Source organism: Hipposideros armiger, unplaced genomic scaffold (genome assembly GCF_001890085.2).
Source record: "Hipposideros armiger isolate ML-2016 unplaced genomic scaffold, ASM189008v1 scaffold_362, whole genome shotgun sequence".
NCBI lineage: Eukaryota > Metazoa > Chordata > Mammalia > Chiroptera > Hipposideridae > Hipposideros > Hipposideros armiger.
The window spans coordinates 869,052-888,003 of NW_017731712.1; the positions used below are offsets into that span (position 1 = coordinate 869,052).

Consider the following 18,952-nt stretch of genomic DNA (forward strand, 5'->3'; position numbering starts at 1 on the left):
GTGTGGGGCAGCTGTTGTCCCACCTTGACGTCCCTCCCCAGCGGACCACGTGCTACAGCTCCGTCCCAATTCGGCCCAGACTCCTTTGGGTGTTTCCAGCCTGTGCACTGTCAGAAGTAGAGGGAGGCAGAGGTTGGGAGCTGGGGCCTGGAGACCCCTGAGCACCTGAGGGCAGGAAGTCCTCCCAGACCTGGCTTTGGCTTCTACCAGGTCCCCCCAAATCTCTGAGGTGGGCGTGGCCTGACCTGCCGTCCCTTGCATTGCCCAGGGCCTGGTGGCTGGTCTCCAGGTCTCTCCCACCCAAGTGTCCCCCACCAGCAGACCCTGCCCACACCGACACTCCCGCCCGCCTGCCAGCCAGGGGCAACCCCACAGCCAGGCAGCCCGTGGCAGCACCATGTCCAGGCCAGTGGCCACGTGTGCAAGGCTCCTGTTTCACAGCCCCTCTCATGCCCAAGGCAGGGCTCACACATGCTGTTTATTATTCTGTCCTTTCTCAGCTTTGCTTTTGTCCTACCAAGATGGATGGGGCAAGTCGGCTTTGAAGCAACTTGACTTTGGGTGATTAATGGCAACACGGAGGCTGGGCTGGGAGAGGCAGCTTTGGTTTACTGGTGTTGCTTTGTGAGAACAAATCTATAGCTCAGAGAAGCATCTTCTGAGCGAGGATCGCATGGCTAGGAGGTGACATGCCAGCTTTGATGTCGGGTGGCAGGGCTGCAGCTCTGCTGGTCTGTGGAAGACACAGTCTCTGCTGCTCCCTCGGCACCTGCTTCCCAAGGCCCCTCCCACAGCACAGGTGCTCACCATGGGCCGACCGCCCCACGGCAACCTCTGCTACGTCCAGGCCGTCGGGGGCAGAGAGGACATGAGGGACAAGAGCGCATTTGCTGGGACTGGCCCAGTTTCGGAGCTGGAGGAGCGCCTCGGATCAGCAGCCTCTTCCCTGTCTGAAGCCAGATGCCACAGCAGACACGTGGACACGGGGCTGGGCTGTGATGCAGGCAGGCAGGAGGCTGGAGTGAGGGCAGAAACACCTAGAAGTCCAGAAGCTGTGGGGGACAAGGGTTCAGCCTCACGGGCGCCAGCCACGGCCAAGCCCTGCTCCCGGGAGGGCTCCCCTACCCACCTACCAGCTGAGGCAGCACCTTCTCCAGCTGTTCCACGTCCACACCGGCCAGGTCCTCTGCCTGGGCCTGCCGTATGCTGCGGATGGCCGCTTCTGCCGTGAGGAGGGAAGTGAGGGGTGCAGAAGGCTGGGGGGTTTGAATCCCAGTACCCCAGGCCTCAGCCCCAGCGGCCTCCCGCCCCTGCTGGCTGGCAGCTCAGAAGTCCGAGGTTGTGGCCCCTGAAACACGGAACTTTCCAGGGACACAGAACCTAAAGGGTGCTGTGGAGAAATGTGTGACTTGGTTTCCCCACTGGTAAATAAAATGCAGAAGGGACAAGTGGTCGGGAAGGCCGGGTTCCTCAGCTCACCCAAGACGAAGATCTTCAACAACTCCGCCATGAGCAGCAGCGCGTCCCCGCCAACTGCAAGGTGGAGATGCGCAGGTCACGGGGCTGCACTCTGCTGTCAATCTGGCCAGGGGCTGCAGGCTCCTCCAAACCCCCACTCCTGACCTGGCTCCTCCTCGTCCCACGATGACCCCCACAGAGCGGGCAGCACCGCCCTGCCCACCCCCCCTCCCGCCAGCATCCCTGCACTTACACACCTTTGGTTTTGTCGTCTTTGAAGTGCAGGTGCAGCAGCTTGCTCACCAGTTCCTGGGGAGACAGCAGGACTCAGAGGCTCACTGCCCCCGTCCCCACCCAAATGCTGCAGACCCCTCAGGGTTTTCGTGCTGGGTGGGAAGGGGTTGCGATTTCTGACCTGAAATGCCTTCTGTTCTCTGGAGCCTCTCCCAGGGTGGGGGCCCAGGCGGTGGGAGAAACCTCCCTGTGGATGGCTCCAGGACCAGAAATGAGATATGTGGCAGCAGGTGGGAGCAGTCCAGGTGCCAGCCCGCCCTTCCCTGGGACTCGTTTTCCTGGAGTCTAGGGGAGTCTGGTGCTCCCACCCCTGGGGCCAAGACACCCTCCCTGTGAGGGACTGAATGTGGCTGCTCCCATGCTGGGCGCCTTCACAGGTCTGTCCATGCCACCAATACCACCTGGTTTGTGCCAGACCCTGCTCTAGGTGCCAGGCCAGCTCCATCCGTGGTCCCACCCAGGAGAGATGAAGGAAGGAGTCTTCCTATAATGAGATGGGTGTTGTGAAGACCACAGCGCTGGGCAGGGACCTGGCTGCTCGGTCAGTGGGTGGTGGGGGTGAAGGACAGAGCCTGGGGGGTCTGCAGGACTTCCTGACAGACATGAATAGGACACGGGTGGGTCCAGGCCAAGACTCACCAAGGCACGGGCTTGAGCCCCCAAAAGATGGAGCCACTCCACAAACACAGGGGCTATGGGTGGAGATGGATTCTGGGGACCAGGGACTCAGGAGCTCAACTTGGGACACGTTTGAGTGAAGGACATGCATCAGGTGCCCAAACAAAGCAGCCGGGTGGGTGGCTGGAGTTGAGGGGCCTGCTCGAAGGCTGGAGCTGGTGATGAGGATTTGGGAGGTGCCAGCACGTGGATGGACCATGAAAGGCCGACCAAGGCAGGAGCCAGCAGAGTCTGGGGAGGCAGGAGGACAGCAGCAGCGGGCGAACTCAGAAACAAAATGGAGTGTCCTGCAGGGAAGGTGAGCTGGGGACCAGCCAGGCCTCCAGCTGTAGCCATGGGAGGTCGCACGGCTTCGCCTGTGCAACTCAGCAAAGTTCAGGAGCAGAGCAAGTGGACACCGATGGGGCGCAGGCTCAGAAGGCTAAGAACTTACCACCAGTCACCAGGGGAAGCTGCAGCCGCCGCCTGGCCCTCCCAGCAGTGGCTGCGTGAGCTTGGTGCCACCTGCTGGTCCTTTTTGCTGCTTACCAGGAAGGTACCAGGAATGGCCCAGAAGGCTCTACTGCCCCACCTGCTCCCAGTCCCCCAGGAAGAGCTACCTAAGGGGGTCAGCACCAACTGGGAGTGGCAGTTCCCAAACAAACAGGTGACCTGAACTCGGCAGGATGGGAACTGGGATGAGTTCAGCCTTTGTCCCACAACATGTTGGCACCACAGCCCCTCCCTGCATCACCCTCCTCCAGGACAGCCCTGTGCGGCTCTGACCGCGGCTCTGGCCAGAGCCCATGGTACGAGGACTGGAGAGCTGTCCAGGTCGACATGATGACGGCCAAGCCCTGTGCTCCCCTCTCCAGCTGTTATAATGGGGGCGGGCGGGGGGGGGGCGTGTTCTTGCAACCACCATGCCAGATCACCCCAGCCTCAATGACTTTCCCTTTTAGGTGATTAATTCTTTCTGGGCTAGGACAGAGTCACGATCCTGTGTGATAAAGAGGAAGAGGGGACTGAGGCAGCAGGTGAACCCGAGAGAAGTCCCCATGCCTCTGCAAGGCTGACAACCCCACTGGGGGCTGGAGGGACAAAGAAGTGCCCACAAGGGGCTGAGAGCCTGCTTCCCTTTCCAGGTCACAAAAGGCCCACGGGCCTTCCCGGCACACCGTTCTGATTCAAGGCATCAGTGGCGCCTAACTTTAGGACAGAGCAGGGATTGGCAAGCTGCAGCTCGCGAGCCTCATCTGGGTATGTTCCGTCTCAAAAGTTTGCAGACTCCTGAAAGAGGCAATCCTGTCCCTCACAATTTAAAAATTATTCGAGAGCCATAAATATATTTTTACATAATCACCATTATGTGACTATCCTTTTAAAATTTTATAAATGAAACTATGAGTTTTATTTTCATTTTCAATTTTATTTCAGAGCCTGTGGCTCTGAGCCACAGTTTGCTGACCCCTGGCGGCTCTTCTAGCTCAAAAGTTTGCTGACCCCTAGGATAGCGCAACAAAGCCAGACTCAGAAACTGGTCGCAGCCTCAGGTGTGGGAGCCAACGGACCTGCTAGCACCCAGGGCAGCCCTCACCACAGGCAGAGCAAAGGGTGACACCGCAGACCTGCTTCGTTTCTCCCCTGGGAGTGGGGACAGTACTACCTTCTCCTCGGGCGGGTGAGCATTAAATGGGCTGCTCTATGTCAAGTGCATAGAACAGTGCCTGACTGCGCCAGGGGTGTCACTAAAAGGACTTGCGGGGCCCCACGCACGCCAGACCGAACCTAGACAAACGTGCTATCCCGAAACGCAACTTCAGCTGGGCTTCAACTTGGCTCCGATGAGGCACAAAGCACAGGGCTCGCGTGATAGGGGACAGGCCAAAGGAAACTTTAGCCTATGCGGCGATGTGACCTGTCAGCGAGCTGGGCGGAGCTGTGCCCTAAGCCAGGCGGTTTAGGGAAAAGTACCCCCGGATCGGGGGGGGCGGGGCCGGCGAGCCCAGGCTCCTCTCTGGGCGCCCCCTGCATTTCCGCCGTCGCGGCGCCCACCTCTGCCCAGTTTCTGCAGACCCCCTCCCTCTTGCCCCAGACCACTCGACCTTCTGCCACCTGGAGGGCGAAGGACGCGCGGGGTGGGGTCGTGGCCGCATTCTGGGAATGGGCCCGCCCTAGAAGGCGCGCGCGCGCAGCGCCGGGGCTGGCTCAAGGCCCACACGTGGGTCACGCGTGGGGTCCGGCCGCAGTATCCCCACCACCACTACCTCCCTCCCCCGCGTCGCCCGCTCTCTCACTTTCCGGAAGCCGGAGCTGGTCGCCTCCATGACCGGCGCCGCGACTCGCGCCCTCCAGAGCCCCGCCCCCCTGCCAATGAGCCCTGAGCGCGCCTTTCCAGGCCCGCCCCCGATCCCCCAGCCAATCACCCCGGAGCACGCCCTCCGAGGCCGCGCTCCGCTCCCTCCCTCGCCCCCTTGGGCCCGGATAGTGCTGCCTCTGCTCTACCGGCTGGTGGCCCGCAGCGCGTGCCGGGTTCTCAACCTCGTTAGCCCGCGGCGGGCGCCCCTCCTCCGCAAAGCCTCCTGGGAGTTGTAGTTTCCGCCAGCCTTTCCCGGCGCTCCCTGCTCTTCCTGGATATTGAGGCACCGCGGCCGCCAGGCACACCGCGGGGAGCAGGTGTCGGTGGGGCGAGTACTGGGGCCCCGGGGGTACTAGTGATGCCTGAACCGGCCCCGCTGCGGGTAGCCCCGGCCCGTAGGGGCCCTCGATCCCGCTTCGGCCCCATGCGCGGGCGGTCCCTTGGCCACCCTCGCCCTCCTGGGGCCTCCCGCGTGTAGAAACAACTCAGTTTGCTGTTCGTTCCTCGGCTGCGGAGGTCGGACCTGCGGAGGTCGTTGAGCCCCACACTGAGCTGCTAGGGGTCCCTGTCGGCCCCCCGGGGAGAAGGCCTGCCCTACTGCCAGCAGGGAGAGCAGCCCTGCAGCGGGGCAAGCAGGCCTCTTCACCCAGCTTCGGCTTCCCGCCCCGCTGGCTGGCGCACGGTGAGGCCTGGCTCTAGGAGCGTGCGGAGGCAGCCCTGCTGGCACCCCAGGGACATGGAGGAAGTCCGGCGCTCCTACAGCCGGCTGTGCAAGGAGAGTGGGGCCGAACCCCAGGAGACTGTCCTGCAGCGACTGCAGGAGCTACCACGGGGCCGGCTGGACCTGGCCACGCAGAGCCTGACCGCCGACACCTGTAGGGCCCTGGGCAAGCTGCTGCAGAAGGAGGCTCTTGTGACTGAGCTCGTCCTGAGCGACTGCATGCTGAGTGAGGAAGGTGGGCACCGCGGGCGGCTGGGGCCAGGACCGCCCTTGCAACCTCAGAGTCGGGGCTGGGGTCAAGCCCTTTGCCTCAGGGCAGCCTTCCCTTGCGTTGCCTGCCCCCTGCTCCAATGCTGCTCCATTGCACCTAGCTCTTTGGGCTGTCCCCCCTTGTGTTCTGTAGTAATGGCAAGCAGCAGGGTCCCTCGAAACCTGGAAGCAGAGGGCAATTTTTCTTTGTAACAGAGAAGCCCTAGCATCCCACCTTAGGAGAGTCACACTGTGCTCTGGCCACCAGGGGCAGAGAGTGACTGTCCTGCCCTCTCACAGGGGCCACACTGTTGCTCCAGGGGCTGTGCGCCAACACTGTTCTTCAGTTTTTGGATCTAAAGGTGAGGGGACTGCCTTTGGGCATGCCACCTGAGGGGAGGGAAGCCATGTGGTCTGGGCGGTAGGTAGCCAGAGACACGGTCTGTAAATGCTGTCGGCACACAGGACTCCGTGCCGTTTCCTGGTGGCCTCATGCTTGTGTGTAGGTGTCTGGAGGGTGCGAATATGAGTTCCAGAGTGTTCCCATAAACGCACTGACAGAGCCCACACCAGGAGGCTCCCTGTGCTCAGGAAAGGAAGCGTTTGAAAGGAGCCACACCTTCCACTCAGAGGTTGTGCTTGGCCTTGACCCAACCCAACCAGGGACCTTCAGGGGGTACACAAGCCGGAACCCAGCCAGGACAATATGCCTGCTCTGTCTCTTCCTGTCTTAGGGCAATAACCTTCGGGCCGCAGGGGCCGAGGCTCTAGGAAGACTCCTCCGACAGAACAAGTCCATTCAGAAGTAAGGTGGCATTCGCCCCACCCTCCCCCAACCACCTCTTTCTCTGCAGGTTCAGGGTTGGCCCCAGAGGACAGGGCTCTGCAACCCAAGAGTTCATTCCTTCATTCCTTCGGGCCAGTGGCCTGTTTTCCATCTGTCCATCTGCGGGGAGTGGGCGGATACAAGTTACTCCCGGGACTCCAGACACCCCAGGCCTGCGTCCCTCCTCAAGCCCCCCTGGACCCATGGGAGCAGGGTGCTCCTTGGGCCATGCAGCTCACGTCCGCCCTTCCCGCAGCCTCACCCTGGAGTGGAACAACCTGGGCACGTGGGAAGATGCCTTTGCCACCTTCTGCGGGGCCCTGGCCGCCAACGGCACACTGCGGCAGCTGGACCTACGCAACAACCAGATCAGTCACAAGGGCGCAGAGGAGCTGGCCCTGGCCCTGAAGAGCAACACCAGCCTCCAGCAGCTGGGTGCGGCCCCGCAGACCACTGTCTGGCTCCCCAAAATGAGGGCTGAGGGTGGGCGTGGGGAGCAGAGCCAGGCAGGCTCCTGCTCTGTGGGCAATTCCCCCAGGGAAGCTTCTGGGCTGGGCCTGCACCCCCAGGTGCCTTCTGTCTGGTGACAACAGGTTTCCTTCCAGACCTGCGCTGGAACAACATTGGCCTCCTGGGCGGCCGGGCCTTGGTGAGCTGTCTGCCGAGCAACAGAACCCTGTGGAGGCTGGAGCTGGCTGGGAACAGCGTCCCCAGCGATGTCCTCAGAGCCGTGGGTAAGGGTGCACCGTTTGGAGCGGGTCATGCGTAAAGCTGGAGGCCCAGCCTCCAAGGGACATGCAGACGCATCCTGATGGCAGCCTGAATTAGAAATGGAGGAAGAGGAAGGGCAAGAGCTCACGGAAGGAGAGGCGGCAGCGGGCTGCCGCAGCGCTCACTGTCCAGGGCCGCCCCTTGCATTCCTGACACCTGCGCATTCAGTCCTTAGATCTCCTGAGGTGGGTGGTGGGAGGTCACCCATTTCACAGATGAGGAAGCTGAGGTAGTGTGGCTTGGGGCCTTGCCCTGATGGCTGTGCCACTGCCTCGGGTGGCATCTGCCCCCGTCACACCTGAGTTTGTGGCCATGCCCGTGAGTGGGGCCACCAGGTCCAAGCCGCAGCCTGCACGGTCCCCTCCTGTCCATGACCTGGAAACCTCAGCCCCAGCCTGGCAAAACACTGCCACTCCCTGTGGCTCCTCATCCTGCCAGCAGTGCCAGCCACCCGAGGGTCCAAGCTTTGGCTGGAATTCTGCACCAGTCACCACCTCCCTTTGGGTCTACCTGACATGTGTCATCTCCAGCTTCTCCGTTCTTGGCCTGCCTCTGGGTCACCCCAGCTGTTGTAATCTCCTGACTTCACAGCAGCCTCTGGCTGGTCCCGTTCCAGATGCTGCCTGGATCTTTACAGAACACAGGAACTAAACACACATTCACCTATTAAAAGTCATATAGCCACCTTCGACCTTTGGGATGAAGCCCAAATGCCCCTCTCCATGTGTGTGGCCTCGGCACCTGCTGCCTCCCAGGCTCCTGGCCCCACTGTTGCCCCCACCCCACACCCGCTGAAGGCTTTCACCCCCTAGTGCACTGGCCGTCTGCCGGATTTGTGGATGAGACACTACCTCGTACAGTCCTGATTCCCAGACAGCTGGCTCCTGAGCTCGGGGCAGGGCTGGCTGTTGGCCACTCCCGAGGCTGAGCAGCCCCGAGTGGGTAACTCAGCTCATTCTGACAGAGCAAGCCATGGATCACACCCAGGAGCGGGAGGCCACCTTCCGGGAGAACCAGGCCCGCACCCGCGTGCTCAGCAAGGAGGTGAGGCACCTCCAGGAAGAGAAGTCCAAGCAGGTGAGAACAGGGCCGCCTCTGGCCACAGCACCTCACACCAGCCCCTCCCTGGCTGCGTGAACAAAGGGCCCCCCCTAGGCCACTGTGTCATGGCCGCCTTCCCTTTCTCTGGGCCCTTGACCCTCTCCAAGTGGCTGACACCCAGGCCCAGGTGGTGGTCTCTTGGTCTGACCCCTTCCAGCCAGGCAGGACAGGCTTTCCCTGGGGGCCTCCGGGCCTCCGTGTGCAGGAGCCATCCTCCCTTGCTGTCCTGCCGCCACGGAGGGCCTCTGCTCGCCTTCCTTCCCAGCGGGAGCAGGCAGACTCTGGGCCCTGACAGAGCTCTGGCTTTCTCTGTCCCCAGTTTCTGGACTTGATGGAGACGATTGATAAGCAACGAGAGGAGATGGCAAGAAGCACCCGGTAAGCTTGGTCCCAGGGCCGTGGGAGGCGGGGCTGGGGTTGGGTTGGAGGACCCAGGGTTTGGGTCCTCGCTCCAGCCTTGGGGGCGATCTGACCTGAGCCTTGTCACTTGCCCACAGATGAGGTCACAGCATGTGCTTTCTGAGGAAGTTGGCTAGAGGTTCCAGGGAGCACAGAGCACCTCCTCAGCCCAGTGCTTGGAGCGTGGGAGGAAGGGCAGCTGCCGCCAGGGCCGGGGGCCGGGAGGGCTCTGGGGCTTGGGTTTGTCTGACCCTCCTCTCTGCCCACAGGACATCGGCAGCACGTGTGGGGCAGCTTCAGGAAGCCCTGAATGAGAGGCAGTCCATCATCAATGCCCTCAAGGCCAAGTGAGTGGATGGGGGGCAGGAAGTGGGCAGGGCAGCTTCACAACACTTTAGAGACATGCCCACGGGACAAAGGGGTGGTACAGACGAGGGCTCGAGTCCTCATGTACAAGGTAAAGGTGGGAAATAGCTGCATGAGAACCCTGGAAGGCGTCTTGGAGCAGGTAAGCGCTAGCTGGGGTGAGTAGCGGCCTGGCAAGAATGAGAACAGGAGGCCTTTGCAAGGCTGTGGTGGGGCTGATGGAGGGGCCGGGGTGGGGCTGGCTCCTCCTTGCAGACTGCAGATGGCCGAGGCTGCTCTGGCTTTGTCGGAGCAGAAGGCCCAGGACCTGGGGGAGCTTCTGGCCACCGCAGAGCAGGAGCATTGGAGCCTGGTACAGAGGCAGGCCAAGGAGCGCAGACTGGAGCAGCAGGTGGGCAGGCAACGGGGCGGGCGCTGAGCGGGCAGGCAGTGCACAGTGGCTGGTGACTGGTGGTGCCCTTCCCCTTCTCACCCTTAGGAAGCTGCCGAGCGGGAGTCTAAGCTGCTCAGAGACTTGTCTGCTGCCAATGAAAAGAACCTGCTTCTGCAAAACGAGGTGTGGAGGTGCAAGGCCAGGCCCCCGGGAGCCCGGGGCGGGCACAGGCTAGGCCAAACCTTCCCTCCCATGTTGTGGGCTTCCAGGTGGACGAGCTGGAGCGGAAGGTGAAGTCACAGCAGGACCAGCTGTTCCTGACCAGGCAGGAGCTGACCAACACGTCGGCCGAGCTGAAAATGCGGGCCATCCAAGCTGAAGGTATGTACCAAGAGGACTGGGGTCAGGAGCCCACGGTCTGGGGTGGGTGGGGGCCTTGGAATGGTGCACCCCCAGAGTATCCCCTTCACACTTTCCCCTGGGCTTCCAGAGCGCCTGGAACTGGAGAAGAAGAGGTCTCGGCAGAGCCTGGAGGACTCGGAGCATCTGCGCTTCAAGGAGGTGCCTCGTTAATGGTGTCATGTGGCCTCTTTCTCCCTCCACTGTCCGCCTGGGGCCTGCAGATGCCTCAGTGTGGCCTGGTGTCCCCAAAGCATACCCCTGGCCCGGCTCTGCTCGCCAGCTTTGGGGTTTTGCTGGGTAGTGGTTCTCCACCAGCCCCAGCAGATGCCAGACCCAGAACCTGACCAGACTCTAGAAGGGACCCCAACTGCTCTGGGGCCACAACACAGGAGGCCGTGTGCTCCATACCGCCTGGGGCATGGTGCTGGGACATGCCCTCCATCTCCACTTCCTATGAAGCCACTTGGGGCAGCCCCTTGAAAGGAACAGGGTCCCTAAGATTGGCCTGCCTTCCAGGGTGGGGAGCCCACAGGGGAGGCTGGGGAGCCAGCCTAATAGCCCTGCTCCCACCTTGTACCTGGCCAGGTGGAGCATATGACTCGCCATCTGGAGGAGACCGAGAGGGCCATGCAGGAGAGAGCGCAGAGGCTGGAGGCCGCGCGGCTGTCCCTAGAGAAGGTGCGCACATGCTGTGCTGGACACCCCGTGTCAGCCTTATCAGGCACCCTTGGGGACTCACCCACCAATGTCCCCGTGAGACCAGAGGGACTTAGTAAGGTGTCACGGGGGCTCCCCTCACCATGGACACCTCGCCTAGTGAGCAAAGCCTCAGGAGGCTGGTGGAGGGGCCAGAGGCACGTGCCCAGTGGGTTGCTGTCTGTGGTGCAGGAGCTGAGCCGAGTGAAGGCTGTGGCGCTCACTGAGCGTGGCCAGGCTGAGGAGGAGCTCATCAAGGCCAAGAACCAAGTCCGACTGGAGGAGGTGAGCCCAGCCATGACCATGCAAGGACCCAGCCCGCTGCCCACAGTGCCCACCAGTGGAGCCTGAGGGGCTGGTGTGAGCTGCCCCGCTGGCTCTGTAGGGGGAGATGGGGGTCGGGGAGACTAGGGGACAGGAGTGCAGGGGGTAGGGAAGAGTCACAGCAGGACACTTGTCCCGTAGGTACAGCTCCCCACAAAGCCACTGTCGTCCAGCCCTGAGCTGGGGGAAAAGGGTTGGCCATCTACCCCAGAGGGCAGGATGGAGTCCTCCTGGGAGAAGGGGGAGGGGAGCCAGGAAGGAATGCCCCTGCCAGGCTCATGTAAGGTGAGCCCGGTCAGAACAATAAACATAGTGACTGGAGCAAAGGTGCGGTTTCCCCGTTGCAAATGAAAGCTCCCCTGGGTCCGAGGAGGTCACCCCTCCTCCTCATGGCCACTGCACACCTTAGCTCTGGGCCACACCTTGTAGCCCCTGCTGCTTACCAGCCCCTCTGTACACCCACAGCAGCAGCGCCTGGGTCACCTGGAGGAGAAGCTGCGGTTGCTGGCACAGGCGCGGGATGAGGCACAGAGCACCTGCCTGCAGCAGAGGGAGGCGGTGGCTGAGGCCCAGGCGCGGGCCAGTCAGCTTGGCCTGCAGGTGGAGGGCCTGAGGCGGCGGCTGGAGGAGCTGCAGCAGGTACTGGGACTTTGAGGTCCCCTGGGGTGCCCATGGCGCCCAGCGGACACCTCACTGACCATGCCTGGCAGGAGCTGAGTAACAAGGACCAAGAAAAGGTGGCTGAGGTGACCAGGGTGCGGGTGGAGCTTCAGGAGCAGAATGGCCGCCTGCAGGCCGAGCTGGCAGCCCAGGAAGCATTGAAAGAGAAGGTGGCAGCCTTGGCGCGCCAGCTGAAAGGTAAGCCGAGCCCCGAGCCTCCCCGTGCCGCCTGTGTGGCACCTTGGTGGGTTATCCAGCGGGATGCTGGGCTGGAGCTGAACCTGGGTTTCAGAGGCACTGGCATGAGCAGCTGGGTGTGTCTGCATCCCAGTGACCCCACGCAAGCCCCACCTGGCCTCTCCGCGGTCATCTGCAGTGCCCAGTGTCCAGACAGCACACCGCCCTTCCTCACTGCACTTCCTCCTCTGCAGTGATCGCAAGTGACCACCGGGAGGCGCTGCTGGACAGGGAGAGTGAGAACGCCTCTCTTCGGGAGAAGCTGCGGCTGAAGGAGGCGGAGATGGCCAGGATTCGGGATGAGGAGGCCCAGAGGGCCAGCTTCCTGCAAAATGCTGTCCTGGCTTACGTTCAGGGGTCCCCACTGAGGACTTCGAGCCCTCAAAAGTGAGGGGAGGCATAGGGACTTCAGGAGTGGCATGAGGGTGGCTCTCAGGGACAGGCTGTCGAGGGTGTGCTTGGGCAGGGTGACAGCTGGTGACTCGGAAATCAGTGCCAAGATGGATTGGGAGTGGTTCTGCTGCAGCTCACCAGCTGTGCCTAACCGGGTGGGCGCAGAGCCCGGGTGGGCAAGAGGGCTGGAGTGGCCAGTGCCTCAGACACTGATGCGCTTGAGAAAATGAGCCCATGACGAATGGAAATTGGGGGACGCGCAGCCTGAGCCATCCCAGCCCCTCGCCCCGTGTTTCACAACCACCTTTTACAATGTAACCATGAAGGCAGCAGACACCGACCGCTCACGGGGGTGTTTTGAAATACAGAACTTTTGCACTTTGTGATACATACTTGAGTGTGCCTTTCTTCTACATCAGCCTGGCTCCCAGCCACTGCAGTGTCTCAGGAGACCCTCTGCCGGGCCCTGCAGGAAAGACCACCCCCCCAGGGTGTGGCTGGGTCCCCCCTCCTAATGCACTGCTGCCAGGGAGGGACAGTAGAGCTGCTGCAGCAGACAGGGGGTGCAGGGGAGACAGTAGGCCAGGGCTGCCCACCTTGGGAGTACTCTGGTGACTGCAAACTGGAGTTTTCACCACCTGTCCCCTGGCCAGAGGGTGCGTGGGCCTCCGCTCCTACCCCGGTGGGCCCTGGGAGAGGTTTTCCTAGAAGGAACCACGTGCACACAGACCACCCAACCCATGTGCAGGTGGGTGGGAATCGCCTGCACTGCCCCTTGGCGGGGATCACAGGGGCCTCAGGGAGCCCCCGTGCACCGAGCCCTGCGTCTAACCAGAGCGACGCGCACCCCCCCCCCCCCCCGCCGCCCCCAGGACTCGGGACAGGCTGGGGGTGTGTGCACCGGGTCCTGCCTCCTTCAGATTTCGCCGGAAAGCCCGCGCCCCTCGCCGGCCGCGCTCGGCTGTCTCCGCTCCCGGCGCTCGGCGGTGCTCGGCTGTCTCCGGCCGCTCGGCTTGGCGCTCGGCTCAGGTCCGCGGCCGCTGCGGCGCGGGCATTTCTCCGCAGCTCGGCTCGCGGCCGCGCCCGCCCGGCCCGCGCCCATGCAGGCCATCAAATGCGTGGTGGTCGGCGACGGGTGAGTGCGCGGGGCGGAGCTGCGGAGCTGCGGGCCGAGGCGGAGGCGGCCCCGAGGACCCTGGCTGGGCCGGGCGCGCGGCTCCGGGGCGCGGCCGGCCAGACGGGCGGCGCGCGTGGCCCAGGAGGGCGCGGTGGGGCGAGGTCCCGGCCGGCCGCGGGGCCAGGCCTCCGGCCCCGGCCCACCCGATGCTGCCCGGCCCCTCGCCGGCCGGCGCCCGCCGGGCGTCCCAGTGGGTGGGGCCAAGCCCCGTACCTGGGCAGGACCCTCGGCTGAGCCCTCCCTCCCCTGCCGTCCTCCGCGCGGCGGGAACTCCGCCTGGGGCTCCGAGGCAGCGCGCCCCGCCCCGCCCGCACCCACCCCCTCGCCGCCCCGGTCGGCCCGCCCGCGCGGGTCGCCCTCCCCCAGCCCGAGGTGGAGGCGGACCTGCTGCGCCGGGAGCCCTGTGCCCACCCAGAACCCCTAACTTGGCCTGTGGCTCATGGGAGGGGGCCGTCCTCGCTGGGCAGAGGGGCCGAAGCAGCGCGGCTTGCCTTCCGTCCACAGCGCCGTGGGGAAGACCTGCCTGCTGATCAGCTACACGACCAACGCCTTCCCGGGAGAGTACATCCCCACCGTGTGAGCGGGGCTGGCGGGCGGCACTGCACACGGGCTCCCCTGGGCTGGGCCTCCGGGTGGTTCCAGTTCCGCGCGGGCCTGCGAGCCCCAGGCTTAGGCTGGCCCTTCCCGCTCTGCCCCTGCAGTTTTGACAACTACTCTGCGAATGTGATGGTGGACGGAAAGCCGGTGAACCTGGGGCTGTGGGACACCGCTGGGCAGGAGGACTACGACCGGCTGCGGCCGCTTTCCTATCCCCAAACTGTAGGTGACGACGGGGCCAGCTGGGGGGCTCAGGTGGGGGCCCTGAGGTCCTGACGGGGGTGAACAGGGGCCCTTTGGAGCCTCCTTGACCACTCCCACTCGGGCCGCTCCCTTCCTCCCAAGGACGTCTTCCTCATCTGCTTCTCCTTGGTGAGCCCGGCCTCCTTTGAGAATGTTCGAGCCAAGGTAGGGCAGGGCTGGGGGCGCGGGCTGAACGCGGGGTGTGTGGGGGGGGCTGTCCAGAGGACTCGCCCTGACAGGGCAGGGTCTCTGGGGTCTCTGGCCTGAAGCCTATACACAGGCAAATTGGCCTTTGGAGGCGCACGGACTGTGTGCTTGGTGTGTGTGGGGGTGCGCAGATGGCCCAGAGGGGTGACGAGGGGGCAGGGTTGGGGCAGGGATGGTGAACAAGACTCTCAGAGAAGGGCGGGGTTCTGGCTGGGAGATCTTGATAGGCCGCGAAGCTTCCTGGCTGGGAATTTTTATCCCCGCCCAAAGCAAGCCAAAAGGGCTAAGTGTGCACCGAAAGGCGGTGAGGAGCCATGGCCTGCGCTGGGCCAGGCCGGGGAGAAGCCTCTGAGGGGTAGGGGTCACAGCCTCTGTCCCCACAGTGGTACCCAGAGGTGCGGCACCACTGCCCCCACACACCCATCCTTCTGGTGGGCACCAAGCTGGACCTCCGTGACGACAAGGACGCCATCGAACGGCTTTGGGACAAGAAGCTGGCGCCCATCACATACCCTCAGGGCCTGGCCATGGCCCGGGAGATCGGTGAGTGGGTTCCACCAGGCCTGCCAGTGGCAGAGAAATGGCGACAATGGAGGTGTGCTCTGGGGGAGGGGGGGACACCAGGCTGCCCCTGCTGCCCCCACCTGCCGTGACCCCCCACTCATGCCCTGCCCCCTTGCCGGGCCCTCCCTCACTGTCCCCAGGGTCCGTCAAGTACCTGGAGTGCTCGGCCCTGACTCAGCGGGGCCTGAAGACAGTGTTTGACGAGGCCATCCGGGCTGTGCTCTGCCCACCCCCCGTGAAAAAGCCAGGAAAGAAGTGCACGGTCTTCTAGAGCCCGTGCTCGGGGGGCAGCCTCGGGGGGCAGCCCCGCCCCCTTCCCCCGTGTTGCTGTTGTGTTTAGTGTCCAGTGTCCCGGAGTCCGCTGTGGGGAGTGGTTGGGGTGGGGAGGGGCAAGAAGCATGGGGCTGGGCTGGGGCAGTGGGGTCCTGGCCACTCTCCCCCCCTTTCCGGGGGCTGGGCTCCTGCCTTCCCTGACCCCCACAGGAGGCCAAGAGGGAGCAGGGTCTCCCTCAGGCTGCAGGGGTGGGTCCCGGGCAGCCCCAGGATGGGCTTCCCCAATGGGGGAGGGGGGGAGGGTTCTGTCCATGAGCCCCAGATGAGGCAGCCCTTTCTTATTTTATACAATAAACATTCTCCACCAACACCTCCTGCCTGCTGGTCCATGCCTGCCCCTAAGTACCCCCCCCAGCCATGGGTCCAGAGCGGGTGAGCTCGACTCCACACCCTGGACAATGGGGAAGAAAAGAGCTTGCTGAGTTGTCTCTGTCTCCCAAGGAGGTGACCAGATTGAAGTGAGAGAAAGTGTATTTAGCCTCTTCTGGACAAAGAAACCCCCTGTGCTGACTGCCGGCCTCTGGGAGGGGCACACAGGGTGGGGTGGGCTCTGCTTTAGCACTCCCAGGTATGATGGGCGACAGTCGACAGTCAGCAGTCCGGTCCCTTGGAGCTGTTTGGGCAGCCACCCCCGCAGTTCCCCCACCCTCCCAGGCTTGGGGACACAGAGGAGTATTCAGGTAGAAAATCGGGGAAAGGCATCCAGGCAGGACCAGTGTAGACCAAGGTGTGGAGGTCAGGACAAACGTGGTGTGGACAGGAGAGAGAGCAGAAGAGCAAGTGGGCAGCCTGGCATTGCTGAAGTCAGAAACAGTCGGGGATCAGCCTGGGAGGGTCCAGCTGCCACAGTCCAGGGACTTGCCCCAAGGCCACAGGACACCCCCCAGACAGCCGTGATCAGGAGGGCCATTCTCTCTTGGCTCTCCCTTGTGGCTGGGTAGAGCCAACTGCTCAATTTTCAGGAATTTTGTTAGCCAGTTGTTAAAGAGCCATCATTAATAATTATATAAACTTACAATTAGTTGTATTAGAAACAAAGTTAACAAAATATATGACTTTCTAATTTGTGTACGTTACTATTATTTATGCTCTTGGGGTTACTTACACCCACTGTATCTGCTGAGGAAACCACAGAAGCAGGGAGACTGCACATGTCCTCCCCAGCTTTGCCCTCAATGACGTCAAATTGGTGGGAGCATTTACACCGTGGAAATGGGAAAATTCTACAACCAGGGCTTGATTAATTGTCTAGACTTAAAGTGATGGAGAAGTGTGCCATGCTTGTTGTAACACTGAATAACCCAAAAAGCTGAGGAAATGCCCCCGATATTTGAGAACTGTCATCTGATTCAGCAAAGGTGTTGCTCAAGTCACTGACAAATTAATGAAGTTCCAACACACCTCCCCCTTGTTTCACTTTTGTTCCTCGTTAACTGTAAGGACTGTCGACCCACATTCATGTCAGAATTCCAGCCCCAGAGCTGCTCATTAAAAACTCCACTGCTTCCCGCCCAGAGGCCTCTGGACAGGGCCAAAGGCCCGTCCTCGGTCAAATTCACCTCCCTCCTCGGGAGCTGGTCTTCTGGCAAGTCCCACCTCCCAGCCCCCGCCAGAAAGTCGGCCAGGTGTGAAAATCTCAGGCATGGGAGCCAGGGTGCCACCTGGCCTGGGACATGAGTTGAGTGGGTGCCTCCCCACCTGGAACTCACTTCTACACCCAGCCCTGAGCTCTGCCTCTTCTGGCCCCTTGCTGGCAGCCTAGGAATCAGTGTGCAGGCTGGGCAGAAGAATCGTGTTTATTGGAGGGTTGGGGGTGGGGAGGACTCAGCACGGAGCAGGGCTGTGTGGGTGGAGGGGCTCAGGTGGCCAAGAAGCCCCCATCCACGGGCACAGTGGAGCCCGTGGTCATGCTGCTCCGGTCACTCAGCAGGAAAAGGATGGTGTCCACCACATTGTCCACCTCTGCAGGCGGGGTGGGGCCAGGGCGTGGGTGAAGGGGGCTGCCTTCCATCCTTCCCTCCCAGCCCTCACCCAGGCTGGCACAGGGGTTCCTGCTGCAACTCCAGCTGGACTCTGGCCTGACTCACCAGCAAACCTGCCCAGTGGGATGCGGTCCAGCATGGTCTTGGCCTTCTGAGGGTCGCTCCAATTGGTCCGGGCCATGGCCGTCATCACCACTGTGGGGTTCACTGCATTCACACGGATCTGTGCCGGGATAGGTGGGGGTCAGCAAGGCGGCACACAGGCAGGGTGATGGGAGGCACCCCAGCGGGACTCACCTTGTGTGGACCGAGCTCCAGAGCCATCATTTTGGTCAGCATATCCATGGCACCCTTGGTGGAACCTGTGAGGAGGGCTCAGCATGAGTGGAGCCTGAGCTGGCTGCAGGCGGGTGTGGGGGAGTGGGGTGGGGCCGCTGCAGCTGGGCTCACAGTAGACAGTGTGGTTCGGAATTGCACGCTGGGAGGCCTGGCTGGACACGTTCACGATGGACCCTGGGGCTCCCCGAGCGATCAAGCCCCGGGCCACGATCTGGAATTTCAGAGGAACGTCAGTGAGGCTGAACTAGTGTCACCCAGCTGCTCCCACTCCTGACCTGAAGGCAGCTCACTTGGGACACCTGGATGACAGCCCGCAGGTTGACGTCAAAGGAGCTGCAGGCAGATGGAAGGCCCTGGTCAGGGGCGGGCTGCTGCTGCTGGGGGCAGCCCACACCCCAGGGTTCCTGCACCCTGCAGGCTCACATGTCAAATGCCTCCTTGGTGACCTCCAAGAAGGGCTGCAGCAGGGCCACGGCAGCATTGTTCACCAGCAGGTCCACCGGGCCCACGCTGCCCAGGGCCCGCTCCGTGGCCTCCCAGTCACCCAGGTCCACGCACACCGGCTCTACCCCGGGGCACTGTGTGTACGTATTGGGTGGTGAGGGCACAGCTACCAGTCTCCATACCCAAGAAGGGGCACAGTAAGGCATTGGAGCTTGGTGTGAGTAACCTTTCAGCCCACCAGGGGGAGGGCTAAGGGGTCCCAGAGGGCCAGCCACCCTCTTGGGGCTCAGGATCCCAGGCGGCTCAGGGAGGGGAGGGGAATTAACACGGCCTCCAGGCCGCTAGGCAATTCAGAGCTTCAGGACAGCCGTCTGGCACCGCCCCCCGAAAGTCCATTTCCTCCCTGCGCCTGAGCGCCTCTGGTCCCGGGCGTGCAAGGCAGCCATTTCTGCCTCCTTCCAAGCCCAGGGGGCGTCGCCGTCCTGTTGGCCGCTCCGGGGGCTCACGGAGTCCGTGCGCCCCGGGAAGGGTTGCTGAGGGTCCTTGGTCAGCCCCAGCGCCCGGCGCCGCGCGTCCCGGCCCCCCGCCGGCCCCGCCCGCTGCCAGCCGGGCCGGGACGAGTCGGCGCCTACCTCGACGACCAGGCTGTCCAAGTCGCCCCGGGTCCGACTCACAGCCACCACCTGCACACCCATCGCGTGCAGCGCCTGGACCGTGCTGCGCCCGATGCCTGCGGGGAGCGCGGCTCAGTGCGGGCGCCCCTCCCCCGCCGCCCCCGGC

General features: G+C 63.0%; 4 protein-coding genes across 13 annotated transcripts; 2 read left to right on the top strand and 2 right to left on the bottom strand.

The window, feature by feature from the left end:
* Positions 1-589: 589 nt before the first annotated feature.
* CENPX (centromere protein X) lies at positions 590-4,798 on the bottom strand. 4 transcript variants are annotated; one of them, XM_019661937.1, is made up of 5 exons: positions 4,707-4,798; positions 1,716-1,767; positions 1,480-1,533; positions 1,130-1,222; positions 590-1,016 (listed from the first exon to the last, which is right to left on the bottom strand). In XM_019661937.1, the coding sequence occupies exons 1-5, from the start codon at positions 4,734-4,736 to the stop codon at positions 838-840; spliced, it is 408 nt and encodes a 135-aa protein (XP_019517482.1). In that variant the 5' UTR covers positions 4,737-4,798; the 3' UTR covers positions 590-837. The 4 variants fall into 4 exon arrangements, with proteins under 4 accessions (XP_019517482.1, XP_019517480.1, XP_019517481.1 ...); XM_019661935.1 differs by having other exon boundaries at positions 590-1,052; XM_019661936.1 differs by having other exon boundaries at positions 1,134-1,222; positions 4,707-4,797.
* Positions 4,799-4,901: 103 nt separating this feature from the next.
* On the top strand, positions 4,902-12,676 carry LRRC45 (leucine rich repeat containing 45). 5 transcript variants are annotated; one of them, XM_019661921.1, is made up of 18 exons: positions 4,902-5,724; positions 6,039-6,100; positions 6,245-6,370; positions 6,473-6,543; positions 6,821-6,999; positions 7,170-7,298; positions 8,300-8,412; positions 8,756-8,814; positions 9,105-9,182; positions 9,457-9,592; positions 9,680-9,757; positions 9,844-9,955; positions 10,065-10,135; positions 10,562-10,654; positions 10,865-10,957; positions 11,465-11,635; positions 11,707-11,854; positions 12,088-12,676. In XM_019661921.1, the coding sequence occupies exons 1-18, from the start codon at positions 5,505-5,507 to the stop codon at positions 12,282-12,284; spliced, it is 2,136 nt and encodes a 711-aa protein (XP_019517466.1). In that variant the 5' UTR covers positions 4,902-5,504; the 3' UTR covers positions 12,285-12,676. The 5 variants fall into 5 exon arrangements, with proteins under 5 accessions (XP_019517466.1, XP_019517467.1, XP_019517465.1 ...); XM_019661922.1 differs by having other exon boundaries at positions 4,903-5,715; positions 11,462-11,635; XM_019661920.1 differs by having other exon boundaries at positions 4,904-5,724; positions 11,462-11,635.
* A 461-nt stretch (positions 12,677-13,137) lies between these two features.
* On the top strand, positions 13,138-15,968 carry RAC3 (Rac family small GTPase 3). Of its 3 annotated transcripts, none has more exons than XM_019661934.1 (6): positions 13,138-13,421; positions 13,968-14,039; positions 14,165-14,282; positions 14,406-14,468; positions 14,894-15,057; positions 15,215-15,968. In XM_019661934.1, exons 1-6 carry the CDS (start codon positions 13,387-13,389, stop codon positions 15,273-15,275), a joined length of 513 nt encoding a protein of 170 aa, XP_019517479.1. In that variant the 5' UTR covers positions 13,138-13,386; the 3' UTR covers positions 15,276-15,968. The 3 variants fall into 3 exon arrangements, with proteins under 3 accessions (XP_019517479.1, XP_019517476.1, XP_019517477.1); XM_019661931.1 differs by having other exon boundaries at positions 13,154-13,421; positions 14,894-15,053; positions 15,215-15,713; XM_019661932.1 differs by lacking the exon at positions 13,138-13,421 and having other exon boundaries at positions 13,432-14,039; positions 14,894-15,053; positions 15,215-15,731.
* A 1,217-nt stretch (positions 15,969-17,185) lies between these two features.
* On the bottom strand, positions 17,186-18,935 carry DCXR (dicarbonyl and L-xylulose reductase). The gene is made up of 7 exons (XM_019661862.1): positions 18,805-18,935; positions 18,152-18,306; positions 18,019-18,061; positions 17,840-17,939; positions 17,687-17,751; positions 17,495-17,612; positions 17,186-17,369 (listed from the first exon to the last, which is right to left on the bottom strand). The coding sequence occupies exons 1-7, from the start codon at positions 18,865-18,867 to the stop codon at positions 17,266-17,268; spliced, it is 648 nt and encodes a 215-aa protein (XP_019517407.1). The 5' UTR covers positions 18,868-18,935; the 3' UTR covers positions 17,186-17,265.
* Positions 18,936-18,952: the final 17 nt, after the last annotated feature.

Coding starts and splice junctions, on each gene's coding strand:
- LRRC45 (XM_019661920.1), top strand. CDS start 5,505: ATGGAGGAAGTCCGGCGCTCCTACAGCCGGCTGTGCAAGGAGAGTGGG. Junction 8,815..9,104: donor GAGATGGCAAGAAGCACCCG/GTAAGCTTGGTC, acceptor CTCTGCCCACAG/GACATCGGCAGCACGTGTGG. Junction 9,593..9,679: donor AGCGCAGACTGGAGCAGCAG/GTGGGCAGGCAA, acceptor TCTCACCCTTAG/GAAGCTGCCGAGCGGGAGTC.
- CENPX (XM_019661935.1), bottom strand. CDS start 4,736: ATGGAGGCGACCAGCTCCGGCTTCCGGAAA. Junction 1,768..4,706: donor CCAGCTCCGGCTTCCGGAAA/GTGAGAGAGCGG, acceptor CTGTCTCCCCAG/GAACTGGTGAGCAAGCTGCT. Junction 1,223..1,479: donor GTTGAAGATCTTCGTCTTGG/GTGAGCTGAGGA, acceptor TCCTCACGGCAG/AAGCGGCCATCCGCAGCATA.
- DCXR (XM_019661862.1), bottom strand. CDS start 18,867: ATGGGTGTGCAGGTGGTGGCTGTGAGTCGGACCCGGGGCGACTTGGAC. Junction 18,062..18,151: donor ACCAAGGAGGCATTTGACAT/GTGAGCCTGCAG, acceptor ATCTGCCTGCAG/CTCCTTTGACGTCAACCTGC. Junction 17,940..18,018: donor CTGTCATCCAGGTGTCCCAA/GTGAGCTGCCTT, acceptor CTGAAATTCCAG/ATCGTGGCCCGGGGCTTGAT.
- RAC3 (XM_019661932.1), top strand. CDS start 13,903: ATGGGAGGGGGCCGTCCTCGCTGGGCAGAGGGGCCGAAGCAGCGCGGC. Junction 14,040..14,164: donor GGAGAGTACATCCCCACCGT/GTGAGCGGGGCT, acceptor CTGCCCCTGCAG/TTTTGACAACTACTCTGCGA. Junction 15,054..15,214: donor GGCCATGGCCCGGGAGATCG/GTGAGTGGGTTC, acceptor CACTGTCCCCAG/GGTCCGTCAAGTACCTGGAG.